This window comes from Mchenga conophoros, linkage group LG15, assembly GCF_057382185.1.
Source record: "Mchenga conophoros isolate Kocher_MC1m ecotype Shallow Benthic linkage group LG15, M_conophoros_male_GT1.1, whole genome shotgun sequence".
Lineage (NCBI taxonomy): Eukaryota > Metazoa > Chordata > Actinopteri > Cichliformes > Cichlidae > Mchenga > Mchenga conophoros.
This window is the reverse complement of record NC_140540.1, coordinates 18591225-18618679: the sequence shown is the minus strand read 5'-3', so window position 1 is coordinate 18618679 and position 27455 is coordinate 18591225. Positions and strand designations below refer to the sequence as shown.

The 27455-nt window shown below is 38.7% G+C and overlaps 2 protein-coding genes across 7 annotated transcripts in view; one reads left to right on the top strand and one right to left on the bottom strand.

Moving 5' to 3' along the window:
- Positions 1-18396, bottom strand: part of LOC146558185 (dystrobrevin beta-like) — a 45214-nt gene extending 26818 nt beyond the window's left edge. The window contains exons 1-7 of one of the 6 annotated variants that reach the window (XM_085247973.1): positions 18099-18396; positions 8049-8100; positions 4421-4489; positions 2750-2841; positions 2515-2595; positions 2040-2253; positions 1833-1918 (exon numbers count right to left, since the gene is read on the bottom strand). In XM_085247973.1, the coding sequence (XP_085104099.1) occupies positions 1833-1918; positions 2040-2253; positions 2515-2595; positions 2750-2840 (472 nt within the window). In that variant the 5' untranslated portion in view covers position 2841; positions 4421-4489; positions 8049-8100; positions 18099-18396. Of the gene's footprint in view, positions 1-1832; positions 1919-2039; positions 2254-2514; positions 2596-2749; positions 2842-4420; positions 4490-8048; positions 8101-12153; positions 12309-18098 lie in introns of those variants that run through there. The other 5 variants (XM_085247975.1, XM_085247972.1, XM_085247977.1 and 2 more) reach the window with 5 other exon arrangements.
- A 5696-nt stretch (positions 18397-24092) lies between these two features.
- On the top strand, positions 24093-26893 carry LOC146558184 (toll-like receptor 5). The gene is made up of 2 exons (XM_085247971.1): positions 24093-24211; positions 24866-26893. Exons 1-2 carry the CDS (start codon positions 24161-24163, stop codon positions 26741-26743), a joined length of 1929 nt encoding a protein of 642 aa, XP_085104097.1. The 5' UTR covers positions 24093-24160; the 3' UTR covers positions 26744-26893.
- The last annotated feature ends 562 nt before the right edge of the window (positions 26894-27455 follow it).

The following is a 27455-nucleotide window of genomic DNA, read 5'->3' as shown; positions in this document are numbered from 1 at the left end:
TTTTGTTTAACTTTGGAGCTTTTTAATTTAATCTTAAATCTAATTTAATTTTTAAAGCATTTTTGAGACTTCAAAACTTCTTGAGTACAGGTGCACATGATATTTTCAGGGTTTTTTTTTTCTTTTTTCTATTGCCCACTCCATGTAATTCGAGTCTGTGACATGGACAATTTTCATAGTGTGAAGGTAAAATTGGTCATGCCTTCATTAAATTTACTAAAGTTCTTTAAAAAAAATCAAATCAGCTGAGTTTGCTTAGGTTAGCAGGTACATTTTTGGAAATTTGACTGACCCTAACGCAAGTGAAGGTAAATAAGCATAAGCAAACAGCAGCACTGATATTTCTCGTCCACCAGGTGGCGCATATGCAACATATAAACAGAATAAAAGATTTCCTGTAAAAAACAAATATAACTACAGGTAAATTGTACCAAAGCTTGTACTAAAATGCTTTAGGCCACATCGAGGATATGCTTTTTACAACTTAATAAAGTTTTCTGAAAGTTTAGTGAACCATCCACTTAGCAAAAACAAGTGCAATCACCAGTCTGTGCACTCACAATACGAAGATGAACATCTGCATGAATTAACCACCTTACTTTGATGTGTTGTGACAGACCACAGGTAAAACCTTTGTCAGTGATCCAGATCTCCAAGTTGGATAAAATTAACATTTTGGACAACCACTCTTATCATGCAATACTTGTTGGCACAAACTGATGCAGTTTTTTGTTTGTTTGTTTTTTTCATTTTAAGAAACCTTCTCCACCCCTGTTTTAGGATTTCATCATAATATAAAAAACTCCAATTTATAAACAAAAAAAAAGTATTGTGTTAAACTTTAACATGACTGTGTGCACCACAGCCTGAAGAAAACCTAGATAAAATTCAATCAGCAATCAGGTCGACCTCTCACAGTGAACATCATTTGCTACAATGACAGTTTGCAGCTGGAAATAAGATTAAAACGATCCAAATCATTCAGAAAGTAAATGGGTATCGACTCTATATACTCTGCTGTTCCTCTTTTTTTAATCTTTGAATTCAGGTGTTTTCAGTCCCACTGCTGTAAGTGTATTAAAAAAAAAAAAGAGCTCATTAAATTTGAGCATGGTACTATAATAGGATGCCACTGTTGTAACAAACCTGTTTTTAATCCCTCCTCAAAGTGGCATCCTTGCAAAGTGAAAATGTTTAAGATGCACAGCACCTCAGTTATAAAGTGTCAAACCACTTGTGGTTTATGGTGGTTTATGGTGCATAAAAGTAACCAAGGCTCTCTCTCTGCAGAGCTCCAAACCTCCTCTGTCATTAACATCAGCACAGGAACTGTGCACCAGGAGCTTCATGGTATGGGTCACCATGGCCAAACACACAGTTCCACTGTACAAACTGGCAGATTAAACCACAATAAGTGATCAGGTTTATGCAGAGCAGATGTACCCTTTATCCATCAATATCACATCTGTGTTCTGATTCGTCTCATATTGCTCTGCCTCTCTTTCCCTCAGTCTCTATTTTACAGGGTTTTTGTATAGTTTGAATTTTTATTTGTTCGCTTGTTTTAATATGTCAGTGACTTCCCCCCACGGTTTTCTAGGTTTTCATGTCATGGGCTGTACAAAAGAAACTGAGTTGACTCATATGTAGCACATGGCAGGAAATAGCAAGCACACTGAGTGACGTTCACACTACTATAAATACTGTGGTTTAAGCAAACACACATGTGCTCCTCAGTCACTAACAATAAACACACCAAACTATTACTGCAGATTGGAGTAATAATTATGATAATGATTCGTGTCTGTTGTGATGTATCGACTGGTACTCACAGCGGAGTTTATCCACCAGCTTCCCTCCACACAGAGTGGCCAGCATCGCCTTTACAGAGAAAACTGTCAGACGGCTGTCCGGCTCACTACGGCACAAACAAAAGCATGTGTGATGACATTTGTGAAACTATGACAAAGACACTCATTTAAAGGCAACAACAGGATGTGGATGGCCACATCTCACTGTTGCCACTTCCTAATCATTACCACTCGATGGCAGCCAGTAAGAACTCGACCAGCAGGACGGTGCTCTGCTGCGGGTTGATGGTGTGTGTGGTGGGCAGGCGTTTGCTGAGCTGGTTGAACAGAGAGGACACGAGGTTCTCCAGTCTGGTCACAGAGATGCCAGCGTTCAGCTCTACTGCGTTTAGACCCGCATCCCGCACCGCTTCGATCACATTGTAAATGTCAATGAGATGCACTGGAAGAAGAGGAAGGAAGTCAAAGTATTTAAATTCTTTTTAACTTTAAGAATCTTATCGTTTGATAGGTGTTGAAAGATGTGCAATGCTTCACTATTTACAATAAAAGTAAGATTTTGATCAAATTTTTCTGCACTCATTTTATTATTATAATAATATGTCACAATGTAAAAATTTTCCCTTTTACATCAGCCTAAACTGACACATGAGTATTTTAATAACGCATCTTTCTGTTGTAAACGAGGCCAGTTCTGACTCACAGTTGCATCTCTTCTGTATAAATCTGAGCTTGCAGGCTGTTCGATATGTTGACAGATAAATGGCATCAAAGTTCTGCTCCCCTGTCAAAAGAAGAAACACAGCATCAGTAAATAGCTCTCCTCAGTCTCAGTGCAACTAGTGTGATCTATTTAAGAAGGTATATTTATTTTTAAGGAAGCGTTGACATGGTTGAAGAAACATTTAGGAGTTAAACGAAGGCTCAAACTCGCTCACCGAGCTCCAGGAAAATCCGCCTCTCCTCTGCTTGCGCCGTTGCTGGAGCTCTCCTCCCTCTGTCTCTCTGCCCCCCCTCCTCCATCACCATCCTGCACAATACACACAAAACATTACAATAAATGCTCAGTACACAACAAGGGTTATAAAGGGTTTAAGTTTTAAACAACAAAGAGCTACAAAATCGGGTAACTCACAAGAAAAACGAGATAATTAGCTAAAAGAAAATCTACATGAATAGCTAATGAGGCTTGTTTCTGCTACTGAAAAAAGAAAAACACATTTTGCCATCTGCAAGTAAAAATTTCAACTTGACAACTCCAAATTAATTGCCCAATTTTTAGTAAGTAAATTTGAGTAAAAACTGATTTAATATTCTGAAATTTTGACAGACTGCAAAGAAAATATTTCTTTTCAGTGGACTTCTGGCCAGGTGTTTCTGCTATTCATGCCCTGGAGCATTTCAAATAAATAATCTGACAATATATCTGGACTTAAAAACTAAATTAATTTAAATTAACTGCTACAGTGTATCAGAGTGCTCTCAAAGCTCTTATTTCTGATTTCCATTGATGTTCTTTCTTCTGCGTTTTGAGTTTATGTGAATTGGTTTGAACTCCGCACATTTCTATATATGGTCTTCACAGAAAAACATTAAACAAAACAACATCATCAGGGTTCTTTTTTGTATTAGACCTGTTAGAAAACTAAGTCTACAGGAAACAACTGGTTTAATATAACGAAATACTGTAACTTTACTGTGTACACATGCAGACTCATGCAGACACTCCCAGCTGCAAACAAAAACTAGAGCCAGACAGTCAAGTTCAGGGCCACCAGAGGATGAGCTGAGAGCTTGGTAAATAAACTTAATAACGAGAGCAGCTGATGAAACCTGAGCTGTAGGCTGGCACTGAACAAGGACAATTAAACAAGGATTAAACAAGGATACAGAGGGAAGAGCGAGGAAGAGAGGGAAAGAAAGAAACAAAGAAATTAAACAAAAAGAACAAAAGACATGAGGACGTAAAAAGGAAATAAAATAAGGTGAAAGAAAGAAAGAAGTTGTCAGGTAACAAAGAAATCACCAGAGGTCAGGGTCACCATGGCAACAGTTACACTACACCACAAAAGTGAATCACACACAAATATTTGCATTCCCTGTTCAAATGTGACACACACACACACACACACACACACACACACACACACACACACACACACACACACACACACATTCCAGAGAGGATTTGAAAGCTTCCCAGGAGACTTCATGCTTCATTCAGACAAAAGAAGGATCCCTCCTTCCAGTTAGTCTCTCACACACATTTACATGTTTATGCAGCAGTTAAAACTTGCTGTTTCAGTGCTACTTCTGTCTCACACAGACTCAGACAGGCTGATATAAGTTAGTCAAGTATATGTGTAACTTGCAGCCCTTGTAAGACACTGCCGTCTTTACAAGTCTGTTAAAGTGACAACATTCTGTCATATAGTGTTTGAGTGATACCAAACATTTCAGCTTAATGAGGTCAGAGCTTTCACAAGTAATCCCCATGAGCCAAAAGCTGCTCTAAACCCTCCTTTTCTCTGCTCTTAGCTGTGTATGAGGTGAGTGAGAGGGCATAACCTTTAATAGGGTTATCTCAGATTCACAGAAACCACACCCACCTGCTGATCAAACCTTCTGTTTACAAGGTGCAACCAATCAGAAGGAAGTTTTCCAAAAGGGAAGATGATCTTTAAAAAAAAAAAAAGAAAAAAAAAGAGGTGCTAGTGTAAGATAAATAAGAATTACTTTCAGACTGTGAGTCATGCAAAGCTACTCGAGCAGATTAAAAAAACAGAACAAAAATGAAAATAGGCAGAACTGTTCCTCGCTCCTATCTCTACTAATTCTGGACACCAAAACTGGGGCTGGCCCTCTTTGTGGCGTTGACAAATTTTTAAAGCATTTTAGTGCAATGTCTATGGGCTCACAAAATGACCATACCCTGGATAATCATCCTTAGTCACAAGGGGTCACCAAATCAGGTAGCTCTGCATGTTTGAGTTGGCAGATTTTTAATGCCAGATACATTTCCTGACCCAACCCCAAAGAGTCCCAGGATCAAACTATGGGTCTTACACTTGTTACACCATACTGTAAACCACTACACTCTGGAACAACTTCATTAATACGACCTAAAACTAGTGACAAAGCCCACAAGTCGTGAGGAAATTATTTACGAGGGCCTGAGAGTGAGGAACCTAAAGGCTTTTTTTACCCTGTAAACTTCTATACAAACAGACCTATTTTTCTCTGCAACCACAGGAGTCGCCCCCTGCTGGCCATTAAAAAGAATGCAGGTTTTAAGGGACCGCATTAGCTTCAGACTCTGTGGCTACATCCCTTTTTACAAATTTCATAAAGTCAATGGATGCATGCGACAGCAGAGTGTAGTTTGTGGAGATCACATGGTCCCAGAACAAACAGATGAAGCTATTAAACGTGTAAAATCTGGAAAATCACAAATAAATGCATTAACAAGCTGACTCATGCCTTCACCTGATTTGGGGCCTGAGGAGCCATTCAAAGTAAGCAATTTTGTTTTGGCATCTGTTCCTACTTTGATAGAAAGAGGGTAGACCTTTATAATTTTGTTTACTACTGCATGACAAATGCACTAAATCCCCAGGCGGTCCAACTGTGTATTTTGTCCAACCAAGAGTGAAATTACAAAGTTATTTAGTGTCCAATCACATGTAAGAATGTGCGACCATTAAATTTTAAGCATCTCTGCTTGTAAAATGACTGTTAATTGACTCTCAAAGTAGCATATGTTTAATTAACCTCTTAATTTACCTCAGAAATATCTTTAGCTTCCAATATCCAAGGGCAAGGCGCCTGAATCGGTGGCTGTTGAGGGTAAATTAAAAGTTTAATGACTTCACTGAACAGATTTTTTTTTTTCACTGGTCACAGGCATGAGCCAAAAACAGAACTGTGACTGTTTCCAAAAGTCTCACCAGCTCCTCAGTTACCACAGTGGACTCTCCTGGTGAGTAAACTGTTATTTCCAGCCTGGCCTTGGTGATAACTACACCCTGTCTGTCTGTCTGTCTGTCTGCATGTATAAAGCTGACACAGAGGAACATTTGGTCTGTGAGCTGTGCTTCCTAATTTAACTCTAAAACCTTTAAATCATCATAGATATAATTATGCTTCCCACAATTAACCAAAACTATGCAAAAAAAGGATAAAAATAGCTTAGCTGTTGTTTTCCTAATCACTAGTTCAGAGTACAAAGTTAAGTCACAGGGAATCCACTCAGATTTATTTAAAACGAAACTCTGATATCAAACAAACTTTCACCCAGGTCACTGAACTCGTGTACTCGCAGCTGCCTAAATAAGCCCGACATCATAAAATAAAGGCTGAATTAAATACAGTAGGCTGGTGGGTGAAACAGTTCCAGCACTATTTGTGTCAGGACCCCTTTAGTCAAAACAGGACTGCTATTTCCACCTGCAGTGATTTATATTTCATGGCATGGCTCTGTTTTCGGACCTTCCCACCCTTCTATGTGCATGCATGTGGAGAGTAGCAGCATCAGTAACAGAAACTATGACGTTGCTTCAGGCAGAAATAGCATGAAATGGAGGTCACAGGTCACCTCTGGTTTAAAGGGGAACTATTATGCTTTCCTTCATTTTCTGTCAGCCAATATTATTATTACAAGAGCATTATTCTAAACAGTGACTAATGCAAAGGTACTGAAGTGCTAATTTATGGGCTAACACTATCAGATTCAGCTGTGAGAGGTGTGGTGGAAGATAGAGGATCCAAATGCAGTGGTAGGCAGAGGTTGAACATAAAGTTAAGACTCTATTGCTTAAAATGAACAACTGTCAGTCCAGAAACAAAAAGAGGCACTAGGAAGCACTGGGAAAAACAGTAGGAACAGCACAGCTAAGTGGGACAACTCAAAAAAGGGCCAGTGGAAATGATCACAACAAATACACAAGGTGATGAGGGAAGAGGAAACAAGAGGGGAACACGGCTAAAGCTAATCACAGAAAAATCAGACAAAGGAAGTAAACAAAATGGCAAAATAAAACAGGAAATAAACAAGTGGAACATCACAGAGACTTGACACAAAAGGGCTGAACACGAGGGAAAATGTAATATACAAAACTAGGTACCAAAAACAAAGAAGCTAAAGTCATGGTGGATTACTGCTGAAGTGGTCTGTTTGCAAAATAAAAGTGTCTTTACAGTAAATACCTGTATTACTGATTTGTAAAGCTAAGTGTTGACTAACAGAGTAGGGGCTCTCATTACCTTACTTTGTATACTTGAACTCCTAAAGTACAGGGGGCGAGAACTTAAAAGAGAAGAGACCTGGAGAGTATTTACAGCGGCTCCTTTTCTGTGTGGGTGGAGATGCACATTGGTGTTGCACCCTGGTGTTTTATTAGCGCTAACATTTGCTGAGCTTTATGGAAACAAACACATTACTCTGAGCACACACTCTGTATCCTAGTGGTGATGTATGTTGCTAGGACTCTCCGATGACCCAAAGAAGAAATACTCACTACTGTCAGGCTTCATAGACATGGCACAGACAGTCCCAAAAGGGAGCCTTGCTCAGTGCAGGGATCAAACTGCTGACAGCCTCTACCTCCTCAGCCCTGACTCACCGCCAGTTATCTTTATTGGTAGTTGGAGATCAAAGTATAGGAGTAAACAACATAGAATAGTCCCAGAAGTCAAGTAATATTCCTACAGAACCCCATCGAACCTTACAACATTTTAAATTTACCTCATAATTCTCACCACACCATCAGTTTTGGTTTCCTTGAGACCTCTCTCTTATTATCCTTGATTTTATCATCAACAAAACTGATGTTTTCCCGCTAACAGAGACCTGGTTAAATTCTGATGACAATTCCACTGAGGACCAAAGTTGATTGGTTCTTTTGACATGACATCACTATTGCCATTTAAATCCCTCTTAAACACATATTTTTATTATTTCCATATCCTTACATAATTTTTATTAATCTTTTTCTTTTAATTATGTTATATTTGCTTTTTATTCACTTGTTTTACATTTTTTATGTTATTTTAATTAATTTTATTCCTATTTCCTTTTTTATCGCCTCTTAAGTGTTTATTTTCCTGTTTGTTTCCTGCTTTCTTCTAAAGCACTTATTTTTGAAAGGTGGAATAAAGATGAACTTCATTACTATTATCACCATTATATGAGTGTGTGTGTGTGTGTGTGTGTGTGTGTGTGTGTGCGCGCGGTCATACCTCTCTGTGTCAGGGGGGTCACACAGGACAGAGGAGTCTCAATAAAGGTCGTCTAGCAGAGAGACAGAGACAAGAGAAAGGCAGTTTGAGTGTTTCCAGCCTTTCAAAGACTCTTTGAGGACTCACCACACCTCGAGATCCCTACACATTAGTTGGAGACCCGCACATATGTTTATACTCATCTACAATCACTCTTTGGTCAATTTAGTTTATGATTTGAGTTCTGACAGTGCTACTCATCAGCCTCCCACTAGACACACATATGGATTTCAAAATCCTATGCCGCCTTGTTCTCAAGTTATCGCATTCACAAACATCCACACCGCCTACCCGGGTGGCTGATGACAATACCCCATCAGCCCTTTTACAGCTGTGGGGTAATAAAACTTTTCTTAGCTTTTCATTGTTTTTTTTTAGTCCAAATGAACGGCACCTTCCGCAGCTTATATACCAGTGGACAATCTCCATGCTCTTATGTTGGAAGTTTATTGCCCACTTACGAGCCAACTGTAGCCCCTCATGTCTTGTGTTTCATAACTGCTGTGCGGTCACTTTTCTACCATTCAGCTGATTGAGCCCTGGCTCAAAACTCCCCTCTGGGTAGGAAAGTGCAATTTGTCCACATATAACTTTAGCAGCGTGTTTAAAGCAGCGGTTTAAATTACTTTGTAGAAGTCCACACATTTCTCTGTTATTTGATTAAGAAAAATAGATTTCATGACTTTGGCCAACTCTCTAACCAGAACCTGCAGCAGGTGGAAAACTGGTTAATGACTATAGAGCTAAACGACGACTACAGAGTCCATCCCTGGCATGAGAAACTCAATAGTGTTTGAGCTGATTACAGTGCTCTGGTATTTAATTGTCACAATTCCAGAGTAGATACTTATTAAGATAACTGAATGGTACAGTGTCCTCCACAACAATGTTTCCACCACAAGTACAGCCCAAATCTGAGCGAAACACTGATTAGAGCAGGGGTAGGCAGATTCTTCTTTTCACAGAGGGCCAGACTGAGAAAACGTTGGCAAAGGGCGGAAAAGAAACTTGTTGAAATACATGGATTTTGGTACACATGACAGACTGTTTTAAAGTAAGTCTTAGTAAATAGTTAATTCATTATTAATCATCTCTCCTCCACAATGTCCTGTTTCCTACCTGTCAAGCCCAGAGATCACCACCCCTACCTGAGCCTGGTTCTGCTAGAGGTTTCTTCCTGTTAAAAGGGAGTTTTTCCTTCCCACTTTCACCAAATGCTTTTTCATAGGAGGACGTCTGATTGTTGGGGTTTTCTCTCTAATATTATTATAGGGTCTTTACAATACAAAGCAAGTTGAGGCAACTGTTGTTGTGATTTGGTGCTATATAAATAAAATTATATTCTGGGTCTTTGTTCTAAAAACCCAAGAACTTTGCATTAGAAAAGGTTAATTTTTGTGTGTCAGTCTGGTGCACAGTCAGCCCTTAATAAAATGACTGAATAAAACATAAGCATTTACAGACTGAAGTGATTAACAAATAAACGGTCATATTTATGGATACGAATTACTTACACAGTACAGTTAACTCAAACTTTTAATATTGTCACAGAACAGACCTGCACCACTGCATGAGGGAAAGCTCGGCCAAAGTTTTAGCCACTGTGAAGTGTATGTTTTCATCTTCATTGATCTATTTACTACTGGACAAGTTCTATGCTCTTATTTTGAAAGTTTAGAAACTTAATGAAGAGACAGCTGATGCTTTCTCTGTTATTTATAATCACAAAGTATATATCAGTAAGTATTATTATTCTATTTAATAACTTGTTGGTGTGTGGCTCTTTTGGTGCACACATGCACACGACATTCGCTGCAGGATTTGGGGAAATTTTAGGGAACTGATTAGTTTTCCTTTGTCCCTTTCCTTGTACCCATGTATAGATTAAACCATACTTTTTCATTTCTCACGTTGCTGATCTGCATGCTGAATTTATAAAACTAAGACTCGACACTAAATTAATACCATACTCTCTTCCATATTCTCTAAGAGCTGGAAACAAAGCATCATTATTTTTGACTGACGCGCTCCATTCCTTTGTTAAAAGCAACAGTACATGCTGAGTGCTTCTGCACCAGATAATCTAGTGTTTTATAGACAAATATAAGAAAAGACAGCAAAAACCGAACAGCTGCCAAGTGCCAACAAAACATAACTATAATGACAGGCTCTCAACAGCAGCAGAGTCAGCAATCCACCCACAACAAAGAATATTATTTCTCTGGTCCTTCATGCCCCACCACTGGCTCCCACAAATAAACACTGCCCCACAAATATTGTCCAATAAAACTCTAAAAGAAATATGTGAGAATGCAGGGAAAACAGTTTAAGGCAAGTTTCACACAGGATTTTAAATCTTTCTCCACAAATGTAGATGGTCTGAACTGCAGTCGTAGCACTAATCAGCTATTAGTTGTGTATGTGAACTCTGAATGCTTATTTTGGTTGTTTTAAGCACTTTCTTAACGAACTCTATACAACATTCACTGTATATAGTTTCAGCTCCTGTATGATGTGAGTGGATTTCCCAAATATGGTCATTTAAGACAAACAGCTCTGGCTGTGCCCACAGACGCTCCACCCACCTGACTACTGCATCGCTCTATGGAAGCTTGCATATATAATGATATAATAATAATAATAATAATAATAATAATAATAATAATAATAGCCATCCTTAAGTCCAAATTTCGAAGTTATATCTCAAAATTTGAACTTAGTTATCTCAGTTTGAGATAAACAGTCAGTAAGTCAAAATTTAAGCTGAAATTTTGAGATGGCAGTATTTTGTTTTCAATGGCAGAAGCAAGCATCCAAACTGATCAGAAGGCATAAAAACAAAAAACAAAAAACAAAAAAAACAATCACAGTGACATGCTGTCTGTTAGGAGCCATGCATTTGTTTTTGTCCTTATCGTTCGTCCAATCAGATAAATTTTCATGATCACACAGTATGGTGCAAAGTCTTATGATTGCAAAGACTTCCACTTAAAAATCAATTTTAAGTCCATTTTGCAAATTATGGTCATTTACTGAGTCATAAAGGAGGAGTACCATGTCAACTTTATTTATAAAGCACTGGAAAAATGGCAAAAGCAGATAAGGATAAACACTGTACACAACATAATGTATACAATGAAAACAACTTAAAAAAACCAATTATAATTAAAAACAAGTAGGATCATCGTCTCATGCTGAGTCAAAGGCCAAAAAGTATAAAGGCGCTTTAAGATGAATTTTTAAAATGGACAATGTAGGTGCCTGTCTAACGTACTAGGCAATTTATTCCATAATCTAGGGGCAACAGTGAGCTTTCTCTGAGCTTTCTTTAGATTTCTGTATATGCAAGAATAACTTTTCAGATGATTTAGCAGCTCGGACAGGAGTTTAAGTAAAACAGCTCAGAGAAGAAGACTGGGGCAAGACCATTTAAAGATAAAAAACAAAAACAAGAACTTCACAAGGACATGCAGCAGCATTTTGAATCAGCTGGAGACGTGAGATGAAAGACTGGCTAACTCCGAAAGAAACTGACCAACAACTTGTCAGTCACAAGATATTAGCCAATGAGCATGCACTGACAGATCCACCCCTCGCTCATCACATCTGGTGTCAAAAAACACTGGTGGCTAAAAGCTTTGAGCTTCATAACCAATGGGTAACTTCATCCATCTTTTGTACCGCCTACGAGGCTGCCTGTGTCTTTATAATGTTAGCAGAGTAAATAACCAAAACAAATATAACATCAGAATTAACATTTTAAAAAGCGATACATGCCAAGAACTTTGCACTCGATGCATCTTTAGTGTGCCACGTATGTTGTCATAGTGTGAAAACTGGGCGTTGCACCAGTGCTGACCACCCAGCCAGTGCACCTGTTCATTAACAGCTACCCCCCCACACACACATACACACACACACCACCTAAGTACCTCATCAAAACAGCAGTTACACTTTTACAGGCTTAACACGTGAGCATGACAAATGGTCCTTGAATAAAAAACAAACACACATGATATTCCCTCACACAAACACCACTTTCTCTTTCACAAACACACACACCTACCAGTTTAAATACCAAAAATCCCTCTCTTCCAGCACCCACGCGCAATTCACCGCTGCGATCTGTGCGTGAATCCAAAAGCTAAAACTTTGACACGACAACACCGATACAGAAACGGGCGTTAGGCAGACACGGTGTTGTTTACCACCCTTCTAACACTGCACGCACACTATACATGCCACATGACCACATTACCACTTGCAGCTGCTCACTATTCTCACCGACTGCCTTGACGTGTCACACATGATGAGCTTACAGTAGTGCATGCTGCAACTTTAGACACTGACGTTTCTGAAATACCTCCGAGCTCCATTTATCCTCTAAATGACACGTCACTGTAAAACAGGTGAGGCTTTTTGGCCAGACAAAAAAATAAAAGCTCTGCAGTATTTTTCTAAATTAATTATTTAAAAGTTCAAGTTTCACACAACTGAGACACTTGAATTTTTCTGTGGCTGAGTGCATTAATGGCTGGTTTGGCTCAGTCTCAAGGGTCCTGAAGCTTAATGGCGAAAGCTTAATGGCGAAAGCTTAATGGAGGCCAAATAAATTGTCACTTGGTAGCTGTATTTGTACTAGATTTAGTATTACCCTGGATCTACTATGCTCAGTCCCATCTCCGTATTTTTATTCTGTGACTCAGCTAAAGAAGCTTTACAAGAGTCACAGTTCAAAATAAACCTCATTGGCTCCACTTTAACATCTCTTCCCCCAACTTTTAGCTCAATATTTCACAAACTGCGGGCCGTGAAGGGCCAGTATCTGCAAAGTATGGAGTGAAAGTAAGTTGACTAAAATACTGAAAATACTGTGGCATTATATACGTGACAGAAAATAATGTATAATGCTTAAGAGGTGGACTTTAAATTTTCCACAGTGGGGTAGTTACAACTTCTTGCAATTCTCTTCTAATATGTGACACTACAGGGGGAAAAATGACATCAACAAACCCATCAGTAAACAGAAGTTGATCATTTCTAATTTGACAAGTTCCAAATATTTTACTTTATTCCTCAAAATAATAACAAAAAAAGATTGCATTTGTCATTTAAATACCTTGACAACTCTAAGAAAATTAAAAAAAAAAACCAAACAAAAACAAACTACAAATCAAAACATAGACTCCACTAATGCCCTTTCTTAGGGCCTTTTATTCTTTAAGGGACACTTTTGATTGCACTGAACTGAAATCAAAACTCTCCCCGCGTCTCCAGCCTCTCCCCCGTGACCTTCAATCTCTAAGCTGCAAAAAGAGACAGTCAGACTGACCCTGCGCAACCCCGGGGCCGTCGCCAGGCAGGTAAAAACAGAAGCAGCACATCTCTCATTTCACATTTAAGATATACAGCTAGCATGCCACGGCTGTCTGGAGGACTGACAGAGGAGGTGCATGTTCTGATCTGCAGATATGAAGCGATTTACTGTAAAGAAAGTTTGTTTTTTAAGTTTGTTGTAGGGGTTATTGAGCTGTTTAATAGCTGCATATCAGACAGTATTTAATGCACTTCTTTGCAACAGGTGACAGTAAAGTAAGTCTGACAAAACAAGTACAGTCAGGTTCATAAGTATTAGTAATTTTGCCTCTGTATACCGCTGTGGTTAAAAACATTATGAATTACAGCCATTTTTAAACACAGTGCCTCATTTATGGATGATCTAATTTTATTTAGAAGTGTGCAGCAACTCTGCTGTGGCCAAATTAACCCTCATACAAAATATTTTATCAGAGTACCCAAACATATTTTTCACAGAAATACCGTTTTAATGGCTGAGTTTGTGTTTATCATACCTGTACTGTTTCCTTTATCCATGAAAGCATTTTAAATTGTTCTAAATTTGATTTATTTAGACAATCTTGGTCTGTTGCTTCTTTCTTGTTTCAGTGATACTAGAAAAAACATTTTACAAACATTTAAAAAAAAAACATGTTTGACTGGATTATCTGATAATAAAGTCATCAAAGTCAGACTGCTTTTGGATTCAGACTAATAAAAAATCTTGGTAATTTGTAATATTTAAAAAGTTCTGTGGAGAATCACTGAAGTAGTAAATCTTGCTACTCTAGTTCAGGCCACAGTTGACTTCAAAACACTGCAATGTGGTAATAGCAAATTGAAAACTACTATAGAACAAGCCTTTAACTTTAGCAAGTATACATATATTGCCACTCAGATTTTCATGATCTTCCTACATAAAATATAGACCGACAAATTCACATAAAACTGTTTTTTGTTTTTGACTACATGACAAAGATTTGAAGATAAGAAGAAAAACACTGAGAAATCGAGATCCACCAAGAAGCCGGAAGGAAGCAAACGGTGAGAAACAAATGTTGCAAGCAACAGGATGACGAGGCTGGAGAAAAACAAAGTGACAGAGATGGGAAGTGAAAGTTGTGTCTCAAGACAGCACAGAGACACCAGAGTAACACTAAAAATGTTCAGTTGGTGGGACAAACAGGCAGCTCCAACCGTGCAAACTGTAGTGTCAATCATCGCGGACTAACTATTACAGGAATTTAAAACAAGCTCTTATACAAATTTACTCCTAAACTTGTAATTCTGCACTGAAAACAAGCCTGTCATTACACTGCATTTTACTGCACTGCTGCAAGCCATCAAACTCAGAAGCATCAAGCATGCCTGAGAGTAAACAGTCAGAAATCCCTATGAGCAGCTGCTCCAACATGCAAAATGCAGAATGCTTCCATTTCACTGTAATTTAATTCCTGAGAAATTATACAAAGCAGAGGTGGGTAATCATAGGTTTCAACCTCACCTCTATTATCTTCCCACCCACAGAGGAGACAGTAACACTGCTGCAGATCAGAAGACAATGAAAGCTTTCCACGAGGAGACTGAGATGAAACGCAACGAAGTGAGAGATGGTGCAAAGACACAGAATCTCTGCAGGTAAATCAGGTAAAACAGTCGCTACTTTTTAAATGCCTGGTTATCGTATGCAAGGTTTTGACTGGATGCCTGGAAAAAAGGAATGGCTAATTTTTGCTTCCCCTTTCATTATGTTCCACTAAAGGTGTAAACAAATCGCCCACTGCTCAATTAAAGTGCATAATATGTATCTACCAAGGAAAATGTGCCTTCGGGGGATAGTGTGAGACACAAATAATCAGTTACTGCAATCGCTCTATTTTCACTGCCTTCCATCTCCTTTCAACTTCCTCCACGGGGAGGAAAAGTCTGAAGAAGTCTACTTTTCCTACAGTTTCCTGTGTTTAGTCACAGCTACTCTGATTGCTATGAACCTGACTGTTTAGATATTGTTAAAAAAATAAAGACTGTTTATTTTCTACCTGAAGTTTGAATGCCAATTCAGTTTGGTTTGAGGACAGAGAAACACTGACACTCTGAAATAATCTCATTATCAGCCAAGTAAATAATACCTGAGAAAGTTAAGTATCATAATATGCATCAATTTTGACACTGATTTAACTTTTTCAATCATGATTCAGGTAAAAAGGACACACATTATTTGGTTGTAGTGTCTCAGGTAGGGCTGCCACAAACGATTATTTTGATAGTCGACTAGTCACCGATTATTTTTGCGATTAGTCGACTAATCAGATCATCATCCACTGGACGTAAAACTACAGCTTATATAACTATCATTAGCTTACAGCTTTAAGCTTTTAAGGTGCTAACTAAAAATAAAGACAAGATGATAGTTTATTCAATTTTAATGAAATTTGCAGATTGTTTCGGTAAAGTTTAATAAACTCCTTGCTATCTAAAATATAACAGGACACCGGGGTATATTCTCCAGCATCTCACACTTCTGATAATCAGCTGTCTGCTTGACGTTTATTCAGCTGTGTAAAAACTATAACTTTAATCTCAGCCAAACCGATTTACTCAGGAACAAATAAAATACTAAAAAAAAAAAAAAAAAAAAAAAAAAAAAGGCCAAACAACAACATTTTTAATTTATCTAAGTGACTCATATATATTTAACCTGAGTCACGAAAGACGGCGGTGGGTTTGAAAACAATTTGCCGGGAGTCCGGTGTTCTCACGGCGCTAGTGACCTAGCCCCCGGCTAGCTATCGAGCTAGTGGGTAACAGACGTCTCCGAAAACTGAGCCGATATTTGAGGCTTACACAGCTACATTCTCGCCTGAAAATATGTTAAACGTTTATTTTGTGACCCAGAAAGAATAATAAGAGTAATATTAAAACTAACTAGCTACCGCCATTGTTGGAAACTAAGCTGGGCCGCGCTATGAATTCTGGGACACAGCTACTTCTTCTTCTTCTGGGTTTAACGGCAGCTGGAATCCTTGTACATGCAGTGCTGCCATCTTCTGTTTCAGTCCGTTATTACACTCTTAAATCCTGCTATTATTCCTGCGTCTTTTGCGATCTTACAAAGCTTCAAACGACACGTCGACTATTAAATCAGTCGTCGACGATTTTGATAGTCGACGTAATCGTGACTAGTCGACAAATCGTGGCAGCCCTAGTCTCAGGTGTGCAGATTTGACGCCCTTCTTGTTAAACGTAACAGTAACGCGAACATTTTTGAGGATTTTAACTGCTGAAGATGCCACGCTGGGATCTAAATAACAGTAAAGTGAATTTTTTATTTTTTTGAATGGACTGAAGAAAAATGCATTAGATTAACTGAGAATGAAAATTAGGATTCTGGCCTTTTAGGGGCTGACTACACTTATAAGCAGGATTGGACATATGCTTGTATATATACCATTTATAGGGGATTTAAACATAAACCTTTCACAGTATATTTTTGTTTCACCATCCCAATGAAGCCAGACTGCAATTTGGTATTTCAGGGTCAATTCGGAGGGTTACTTCACACTTCTAAATGTAGAATGTGAGACTTTATCAATTAAATTTGTGATATTTTCCTCACTGCAGCAAAGAGAAGTGCAGGAATGTAATCGACTTTGAGTTTAACTTTAATATGTGCTACTGCAGAAGGAGACCCAGCTGAGCACACTTGAGAGCTGGATATGGATGGCTTGGGTGCTGTCATGCTCTGCTAGACTCCCCCTAAATGCTTTGGTTATCTCCAGTAGCATCTTTTGGCAGGCTGTGGTGTCATAAATCATTTCATTTGACCCGCACATGTCACATGAAATGGCTTATCAGTGGTTTCGAGTTATTAAAACATTTCCTCTCACCTAACCGGTCACATGATTGATTATGAAAAACCAAAGCATTATCAGCCAACTACATCTGTTTGCATTCAGCGTATTGACCATAACTGCACATAGGCACACACACATATTATATATATATATATATATATATATATATATATATATATATATATATATATATATATATATATATATATATATTATATACACATATATATGTATGTGTGTGTGTGTGTGTGTGTGCTTTAATTACACCCCAGGTGTGGGCCGAATTTTATAATGACTCTTTATAATGTCAAAAAAGTATTAAATTATGCTTTAGAAAGTTTAGGTGTTTGGCAATCATCCAAGAAACGTAAAATTGACAGTTTTTTGAATGGAGTAACGTTCCTCCCATATGAGAGGACTAAAGTTTTGATTTAAAAAGTGGGCAGGACTTAGGTCTAACACTCCGGACAGGGACGGACACCGCTTTGGACTCTCGTTTGAGTCTAACCTTTCTTTAAACAGGTTTATTAAAGACTTTCTGGACTCGTATTTACGTTTAAATAGGGTCGAGTGAAAGCTCATTTTTAGTTCTGCCTACTTCTGGGAAGCTGAGTGACATCTGAGCGGCCATGTTGCAGGAAAGTTTTAACTCCCTGTTCACCTTGTTCCACCGAATGAATGTGTTCCTCAGACCTCTCACTGACTAACTCTGGTACATTTCACACCGAAAGTCGTTGTTAATGCGGATAAATCGTGAAACTACTGCTCCAGCATCATGTTATAAGCCTTTAACATCCTCTGAGAGACGAGCTGCACTCACCGGGATTATTTTCGGCAGGTATTCGCGTCCAAACACCAACATCAACACTGAAACGTGTGGCTCCGACTTTAGATGTATCTCGGTTTCTTTCTTTCTTTTTTCGCGGTACTTTCTGGCGTCCTCCTCGGTTTAAATAACAGCGTCCCTCGGTCCCGTTACTTATTTCCGTGACGAGCCATGTTTCATACCCGCTGCTGCTGCCTCTGCTGCTGCACCGGTTGCTGCTGTGATGAAGAAGTGAACTATTTTTGAAAGAAAGTCACTCCTCTCAGTCAGTCCTGCCCCCTCCCCTCGGCTCAGAGCTGCCACTGACACAAAACGAGCACACTTCACAGTCAGTAGTACAGTTCGTCCGACTTTACTCGCTCAATAAAAGGACATGTACTTCAAGAATAAAAGGAATGCCGACTGAGCTGCATAGGGGGCCCAGGGCAAAGTTAGCGTTTGGGTTCACATCCCCCCCCCCCCCAAAAAGAACCTTATCATGTCCCATCTCTAACTAAAAATACTAACTGTCTTAGTGCTACAGTGCTGTGAAAGTATTTGCCACTTTCCTAATTTCCTACATTTTTGCATATTTTTCAGGCTTAAACGTGTCAGATCATCAAACAATTTTTATATTAGAAAAAAATAATTCAAATAATTACAAAACGTAATTTTTAAATTATAATTCAAATTTTTTTTTATTTATCTATCAGTACTCCTTCTTAGTATGTCATTTATAAATAGAGATATGTTCCACCATGCAAAGAAAAAAATATGATCATAGTCATAATAATATATTTGCATTTATAAATGCCATATTAAGGATGACTATGTATGACCGATGAATTAAATTAATACCTTAACAATATTTAATAGTGTGTCATTATTATATAGTGCTACCAGTGTTTGACATCTATCAGTCTGGAAAGGGTTACTCCAGCAAATTACAGTGAAAGCCATTATCCGCAAATGAGAAAACTTGGAACAGGTGTAAATCTTCCCAGGAGTTCAAGAATGTGTCGACGACTCATACAGAAGGTCAAAATACAACCCAGAACATCTAAAGAACTGCAGGCCTCTCTTGCCTCAGTTAAGGTCAGAGTTCAAGATTCAACAATAAGAAAAATACTGGGCAAAAATCGCATCCATGGGAGCATTCCAAGATGAAAACCGCTGCTGACCAAAGAGAACACAAAGGCTCGTCTCACATTTGCTAACAAAACAAAACAAAACATTTTGTGGACTGTAACAACAGTTGAACTTTTTGGAAGGTTTGAGTCCTGTTACATCTGGTACTTTATGAAACTAGTACAGCATTTCTTGAAAAGAACATCATGCCAACAGTTCTCTTGCTTAAAAAAAAAGAAGAATTTAGAGGAGTTTCCTTAATAACTTTGTGCACAGTTTCCATTTTTCCTCAGTACATCCATGTGCATGAACCAGAGAAGCTTTCCAGGTGCAGCTTGCTGATTATTGCACTTCCTCCCCCAGGCCCATTCACACTCTTACCGGGCCCATAAACTTTATATTATGATGACATCACACAAATAAAAGCCACTTTTTTTTTACTTGGTTTTTCAAATATGACTCTCATGGGCTGCAAGCAGCTGTTTTTACAGATGTTGTTTTATAATGATAGTCTACAGGGATAATGCTTTTTGGGTCACATGACATTTGTGTCATTGCCATACTGTGATTGACCACTAGGATAAACCAGCCCCAAATATCAATGGTAGTGCTGTGTACTGCGTTCATGTCCATTATTCCGTCATTTTGGCTACACAGAAGGGAAACATCCAGCATGTAGCCTGACAGCAATGATCCTGTGCCAGTAGGTTAAATGCTGATTGTTTGAAGAGTTTCCTTTAACAGAGAAAGACACACAAAGATAATATCAAAGATCAAAAAGGACAGGTCAGAAGCCTACACAATGTCCCAAGTGGACAGTGTGTATTGTTTTTAAGTCTCTGTTTGACTCCACTACAATAGTTCTTTGTCTAATACAACTTAGCAGGGCTAAACTAAAAAACAAACTACATGAACAAAAGAAGTCTAGATTACTGGTTGTCCACCCATTTATTTTTTGCAGTCATGTTATAAGCAATGAGCATTTTCATTATTGCCATCTTGGCGTTTTGAAACCAGACGTGATGACCTAGTGTGCAACTGCTCACTCACTGGCTGTCGACTTGTGATTTACAAATAGCAAATGAGCATATCCTGGATTACCCTCCTTGCTGACTCTTGGAATGACCATAATTTACCAAATGAGCTCAATGTTTTATTAGGTAGGACCTGAAATGTGTGACGATCCCATGAAGTCATCAGGAAAGTGTTGATGAGGTCAAAGGTGAGGGCCAGAAGTCATTTTGCCAACCACAGGAGTCACTAAAGGAACTGCATGTTTAAGGAGCTCCCATCCTAGCTTTTCAGACCCAGAAGGTAGTCCATCGTTTACATTCTCTACCACTACAATGGTACAGCACTTAATGCATCCATTCCTGGCAGTTACCTGGAAGCCTCTGTAGTGGGAGTCTGCACTCCAGCAGCTTTGCATTGCAACCATACACCACTGCAGCTGCTTGAATGAAATTTGAGGATAAGGAGGAAAATTACCTTTGAGAATATTTTAAATTAATGTTTGTACTAAAGTGATGCTAAAGCTGAGCCTACAAACTCCAGTGACTCAAGCAAGGAACAAGATCCAGAGCTGTGCTGCAGTTATGGCACAAAATGCATTACCACCTGTATCATAGTACTCTTCACAAACAGTGACACCATGTTCTTTGAGCATTACAAAGTCTAAGCTTAACTCTCCATCTGCACTCATTACTTGCATAAAGCTGCACTGTAAAGATTACAGTGTAGCTAATGTAATATCACATTTATAATATATGTATCTGATACATAAGTTTTTTGTGAGACCTCTACATCATTAGTGGGATTTTTTTTCAAGAAAAACCCAAATAAATTGATGAAAAATGCCATATGTAGCAAAAATGATACCAATTAAAACACATATATAAAAAAATTATTTAATTTCTTAAAAGAAAAAAATCCAAATTGTTTGATAAACACTCCAATTTGAAAATGTTTTTAATTTTCTGGAAATGATGTCATGTTTCAGGTTTTTTAGCGTTCAGCATTGTTTTTTGTCTTAAGTATCACAAGTCTATTTTTAAAAGGAAAAATGCAATTAATTAAGGTGAATATTTGCTAGTTTCCAAATCTGCTGTGAAATTTAACTGAGATTTGTTCATTTTTTTGGTTTTCCACAGCTGATTAGATAAAGCCATTGGAATAAAGACATTCAGTATGTCCAGGAAGAATACTTGAAATGTCCAGGCAACTTTTTAGTACTGAAAATAATGACTGACACGGCACTGTAGCCTTACAATATTGTTATCATGGATTGTTGTGACCTTCATCGTCAGCTTCTGTGTGTTAATTACTGCTGTAGCATTACTGGCACAATGCCGGGCCACCTCTGTGTCTCTTCCTTTCACGCAACCTTTACTCTCCCAAGGTTGTGAAATTCAACAGCGCTGTGTGATCACACCACACACACGCACACACACACTTATCTACACTGGAGTGTTTCATTAGAGTAGATGAGCTTACAATGAAAATTAAAATTTGATCGTATTATGACAGCTACTTGTCTTTCTGATTAAGTAATTACGCACACTCCAGTAAACACCTCTTCTTCCCACACTGAGAGCTGTTGCATTATAAACACCTCTTCACTGATTATGCAGCTAAAATATTGGAAATCATTATTTGACTCTTTACTTTAGAGTGCAAACTGACTTGTTAAGCAGTTTCAGATGGCTTACTCATCACTTTGAGACATACAGTACACCTCTGTGCCGAACTTCCCTAGGTGAGTACCAAAAGGATTAATCAACACGTGACAAAGAAACCAGAAAAGGATTGATGCGTGAAAGAGCAAGAGTGCTGTTGGGAAACTGTGAGAGGAAAGAGAGTAACTCAGTGACATAATGTACAAATTGATTGCATAACAGGAAAAAAAAATAAGAACAAACGTGACTAAAACGGTTTCCTGTTACAGGTACATCCAGATGTGTCCAAATATGTTCAGCACATAAGAGAACTTCACATCTAACATCAACACCTGCAGATGAACTGAGCTATTCATATCTACAGGCTATTAAAAAGCTATCACATCAAAATCTAAATGTGGTGGGAGAGATCAATTCCAGAAGTTCAGAGATAAATATGTTGTAGCAGGCAAAAAGACTGAACACACCTAACAGCAGCATAGCTTAAATAGAGTACAATAGGACAAAAAAAAGCTCAGTTGAAAATAAAAAATAAAAATGAGGCCAAAATGTGCAAAACAGACAGAAGACATAAGAAGTTATACAGATATCTGAAAACATGGACAAGAGAAGTAGAAACAAGAACACTAATAAACTCTAAATAAAGGTTTTTATTTATTTAATGTCACAATAGTTGAATAGCAAACATGTCAATAATAACATTAATTATAATAACAACAACAAGAAAAAGTAAAAGAATAAAACATTTAAAAAAAAAGGTTACGGGCAGTAAAAAGCTTTAAGAGTTCAGAGCAAAGCCACAGCATGATGTCATGTTAAAGTAATCAATGAAATATGAAAAGGATACTGTCAAAAAAGGCCTTTTAAAGGTAAATGCATCTACAACAAGCTAATAACAAATAACTATTGATTGTCTATATACTGTAATGCTAAACCATGCCAATTGCAGACTATTTGGCTACAAAAATATCTACAATGCTGTTCAGGGACACTAATATGTCTATTAGTGCCTACAGTTGAAAGCTTTTTAAAGGCTGTAACATGATTGCACATCCTGAGAATCACTGAGAAAAATCCAAAGCAGAATTCAAGGGGAGCAAACAGAAATCCCAGCCAGAAAGAAAAGAACATGGGAGCCAGGTCAAAAAGCAAAGTCCAAAAGGAAGAATGAATAAATACAGAAATGAGCATAAAGGAAACCCAACAAAAAAAAAAAGCAAAACAAAGATGCAACTTTAGGCTTTTCCCATTTCTCTAATTTGTGCTACCTTGTCTCCTTTGTCCTCCTTCCTCCTGCCTGTGACCTAGAAATCAAACTCACTGTGATTTGTTGTAGGATTTTCAGATCCTAGAAAACATCCAGAGGATGTATAATCTAGGATGCACAGGTGTATCCTTTACAGAAGGGTTCTTACCTTCAGTGTGTAAAAGAGGAATATTCAAACTGTAAGACAATGTCATTCATACCCACTGTTACACATGAAGTCATTAAAAACGTTTTTTTAATAAGAGAAAACAATTTATGAAGCATTATATTTAACCGACATCGCTTCACAGTGATGATGCCCCATTCTGGCCTGCTGCCTTGATTCCTTTATGCTTGAATCTCCTTCCTCATGTCTTCCGGGGGCATCTGAAGGAATAAGACATAAGGAAAGGAGCTAAGAGGACTGAAGGACGTGTAGTTGGGAAAAATGACAAAGGCTTTCAGGCAGAACGGAAGGAAAATCCAAAACAAGAGCAGGAAATGACCAAAAGACAAATCGTAAACATGGAGACAGGAGCAAACACAGTAAACACAGACTGGAAACATCACAAAAGCAAAACAGGATCCCAGATCCCAACAGCATCACAAAAACTCAGAGTCACCAAACAACAGTGTAATCAAAACCAGAACCATGGTCTTCAAACATAAACCTTTAGATAATATCATGAAGGCTGATGGTAACTTGCATAATTAAAAACCTGCAACATATGTTTTTGGACCAGTTGTGCAACCTGGTGTACTGGACTAGCCCCAGGACGTAAACAAGGTACTTCCCTTCATGTTGTAAAGCTGGACTTTGCAGAAGAAAATAGGAAATCCCTTTCAGCGTCATGGTTACGCTGTGGGGTCGATGTACCTCCCAGCACATGTCACGCAAACACTCACAGATAAAAACGCTGCGGTAAAGTCTTCTGCAGAATTCAGATTTTTGCTTTCGACAGGCCGCATCGGGGGTTTTTTTTTCATCGAAGACCGAAGATTCAAAGAGGATTTCTTTAAGGAACAGGATGATGTGGACGGTGGGACTTCAGGCGGTTGCCATCTGTGTTTTCCTGCAGGTTAGTAATGTAAACTTATCATACATGTGAATTTTTATATAGTGTGTGAGATGTAAATTATATACAAAGCAGCTCTGAATGTGTGGAGGGAAACTACTCTAACTGAGAGAGGTCAAAAATGATTTACATGTTTTAAAAAGAATAGTTTGTTTTGGGGTTGCTTCTGCTCGTCAGCTTTCATTTGCACTTGATTTATTTCTTTTGTCTGTGGTGCTCAGTGTTATCACTGTATTCTGATATAGTTCAAATCTTTGAGAGGACTCTGAAATTATTCAGATATTAGCGGTAAATTTCTCACAGTAGGAGAATGATACAATTTAGAGTCTAATTTTTGCCATTAAAACAAACATAAAGTCCTTAACAACTACAAAAAAGAATAAATACTTGATAAATACTTAAAGTTTTGAGAAATCCTACTATTATAGATCCAGAATAATTACAGTGATAAAAAAAAATAACATCAATGATAACAATAATAGCAAAACAATAAGAAGAAGTAAAATAAAGGATTTCAAAAACAACAAAGCAACACAGAGATGTATTATGATAACTCATGTGTGGTATGAAAGAGCTTCTGTATCTGTGTTTGTGGAAGCTGACTGATTCACTCTGATGACTGACTGCTTCGACTATATTTCTATGTGCAACTTCCAGGTGCCGGGCTGTTTCCCATCATGCCTCATAAAGGGCTCCATAGCATACTGTGGTTTCCAGAACCTCCGCTCGGTTCCTCCTCTCCCTCCTGACATCACCCATTTGTACCTGGAGATGAACCACATCAGTGAGATCAACTCCACCTCCCTGTCAGGCCTCGAGGAGCTGCAAGTGCTGGACCTCGGACGACAGCATGCACAGCTTGTGATCAGGAACCACGCCTTCAGCAGACAAAAACATCTGAGGAGGCTTTCACTCGACTTTAACGTCGGGCTTCAGCTGGAGCAGCAGGCCTTTGATGGGTTGGCAAGTCTACAGATTCTCAACCTGGATTACTGCTCACTTAAAGAATCTATACTTAGGGACAAATATCTAGAACCGCTGCTGTCCCTACAAACTCTGAGCCTCTTTGGTAACGACATAAAAAGACTCCAGCCTTCTCCCTTCTTTGTCAACATGACTCATTTGAAAGACCTAAATCTCAAGCTGAACAAAATTGATAAAATTTGTGAGTCTGATCTTGCTGCCTTTCAGGGAAAAACCTTCACAGTTCTGAACTTAAACTCAGTGTACCTGAGAGAGATGTCCAGCGGTAAGTTTGACTGGAACAAATGTGGGAATCCTTTCAGAGATCTGACCTTTCAGACACTCGATTTGTCAAGCAACGGGTTTGGTGTGGGCCAGTGCACGCAGTTCTTCAAAGCCATCGAGGGGACAAAAATCTCCCATCTGAAAATATCAGGGCACATGGGCAGAGGATTTTCATTCAACAATCTTCCTGATCCAGATCGCAGCACATTTGAAGGCTTGCACAACAGTTCAGTCCTCTCTTTGGATCTGTCTAAAAGCAGAATATTTGCATTGCAACAGGGGGTGTTTAGTTCACTGAAAGAAGTCACAATCATTGATATATCCCAAAACAAAGTGAATCAAATACACAGAAATGCCTTTGAAGGTCTTCAGGATCATTTAAAAGTGCTCAACCTGTCACACAACCTGCTTGGGGAAATCTATTCTTACACATTTGCTTCTCTGACAAACCTCCAGGTATTAGATTTGTCTCATAATCACATTGGTGCATTGGGTTATCAGTCATTTAGTCGACTTCCCAACCTGAAATTATTATATCTAACAGGAAACACTCTGAGAGATTTAGGCTTCCCTGCTCCTCTACCAAGTTTAGATTTTCTTTTACTAAATGACAACAAGTTGGCACCCTCATCAGTGAGAAGCATCTCTCAGTTTGCCAGTAACCTCATGCATCTAGACCTTCAGGACAACAGATTAACAGACTTGGAGGATGTCTCCACCATTTTGACCGGTTTAAAACGGCTGAGGCATCTCTTTTATGGAGGAAACAGAATCAGGAGTTGCTCCTTCAGCAGACGAGTCAGTCTGAATAATCTCACAGTTCTTGATCTTCACAGCAGCTCCCTGCAGTCTGTTTGGGCTCAGGGTAAATGTCTCAATCTGTTTGACAATTTTGGGCATGTTGCTGGTCTCAATTTGAGCTTCAATGCGCTGCAGTCGCTCCCTCAAGGTGTTTTCAAGGGCCTCACTTCAGTAAGAGAGATGGACCTCTCGTACAACGCCTTAACATATATCCAGCCTGACGTATTTCCAACAAGTCTAAAAGCACTCTACCTTTCCAACAACTTCATAGCCTCGCCTAACCCTGCCACTTTCCGCTCTCTGAGCTTCCTCGATCTCCGGATGAACCGATTCCACTGCAACGCTGATCTGAAGAGCTTCCTGACTTGGTTGAATGAGACCAACGTGACGCTGCTGAGTCCTGTTGAAGAGCTCAGATGTGAATTTCCTGCTAGTGTCTATAATGTTCCTCTGATAGAGTTTTCTGCTAGGGTCTCACAGCAGTGAAAGCAGCTAAAAAAGAGCAGAAATGTATTTCTCAGCTGAAAAATCATGATGAAATAATCGCTGGAGGAGTGTACCAGTGTCATGTATCATTGATTAAAGTTGTGCATGTGAACTGAATTTGAAACCAACCCAGATGTAATAAAAAAAAAAATCCAGTTAAAGCTATGGTCTCTTCTCATGAAAAGCTGGGGGTGAATTCAGGATGTTTAAAAATTCAGGGGCCATTAAGGGGCCGCATAATATTGTGGCATGTTACTTACTTTTTGTTGAGTAAAAGTCCAGACAAGCTCAGTACTGCAATTTTAAGTCTTGTTCTTTTAGCTGCTTCCTTTAGGGGTCGCTGCAGCAGATCACCTGCCAACATCTCGCCCTATGGTCTTCATGCCTTTTGCCTGGAGGTCCATCTTCACCAGTCGTCGTCCAGCATATCCTCCATTCCTCGTCGGCACACGTCCAGAGCATGTCAACCTTACTTCTCTAACTTTGTGTGCAAACTGCTCAACCTGAGCTTTCCTTCTGAAGTACTCATTTCTAAACCTTCCACAAAAGCGATGCATGTTATTCTATGATATCAACAGCAGATGGAGCTCCAGAACAATCACTTGCTGTCCTGTCCAGGACCCCTGTGGATGCTGGAAGAGGCTCTACTTAACTTAAACAAGAAGAGGATCCATATAGGAGACAAACAGATGGATGAACATTCTCCAGTAGA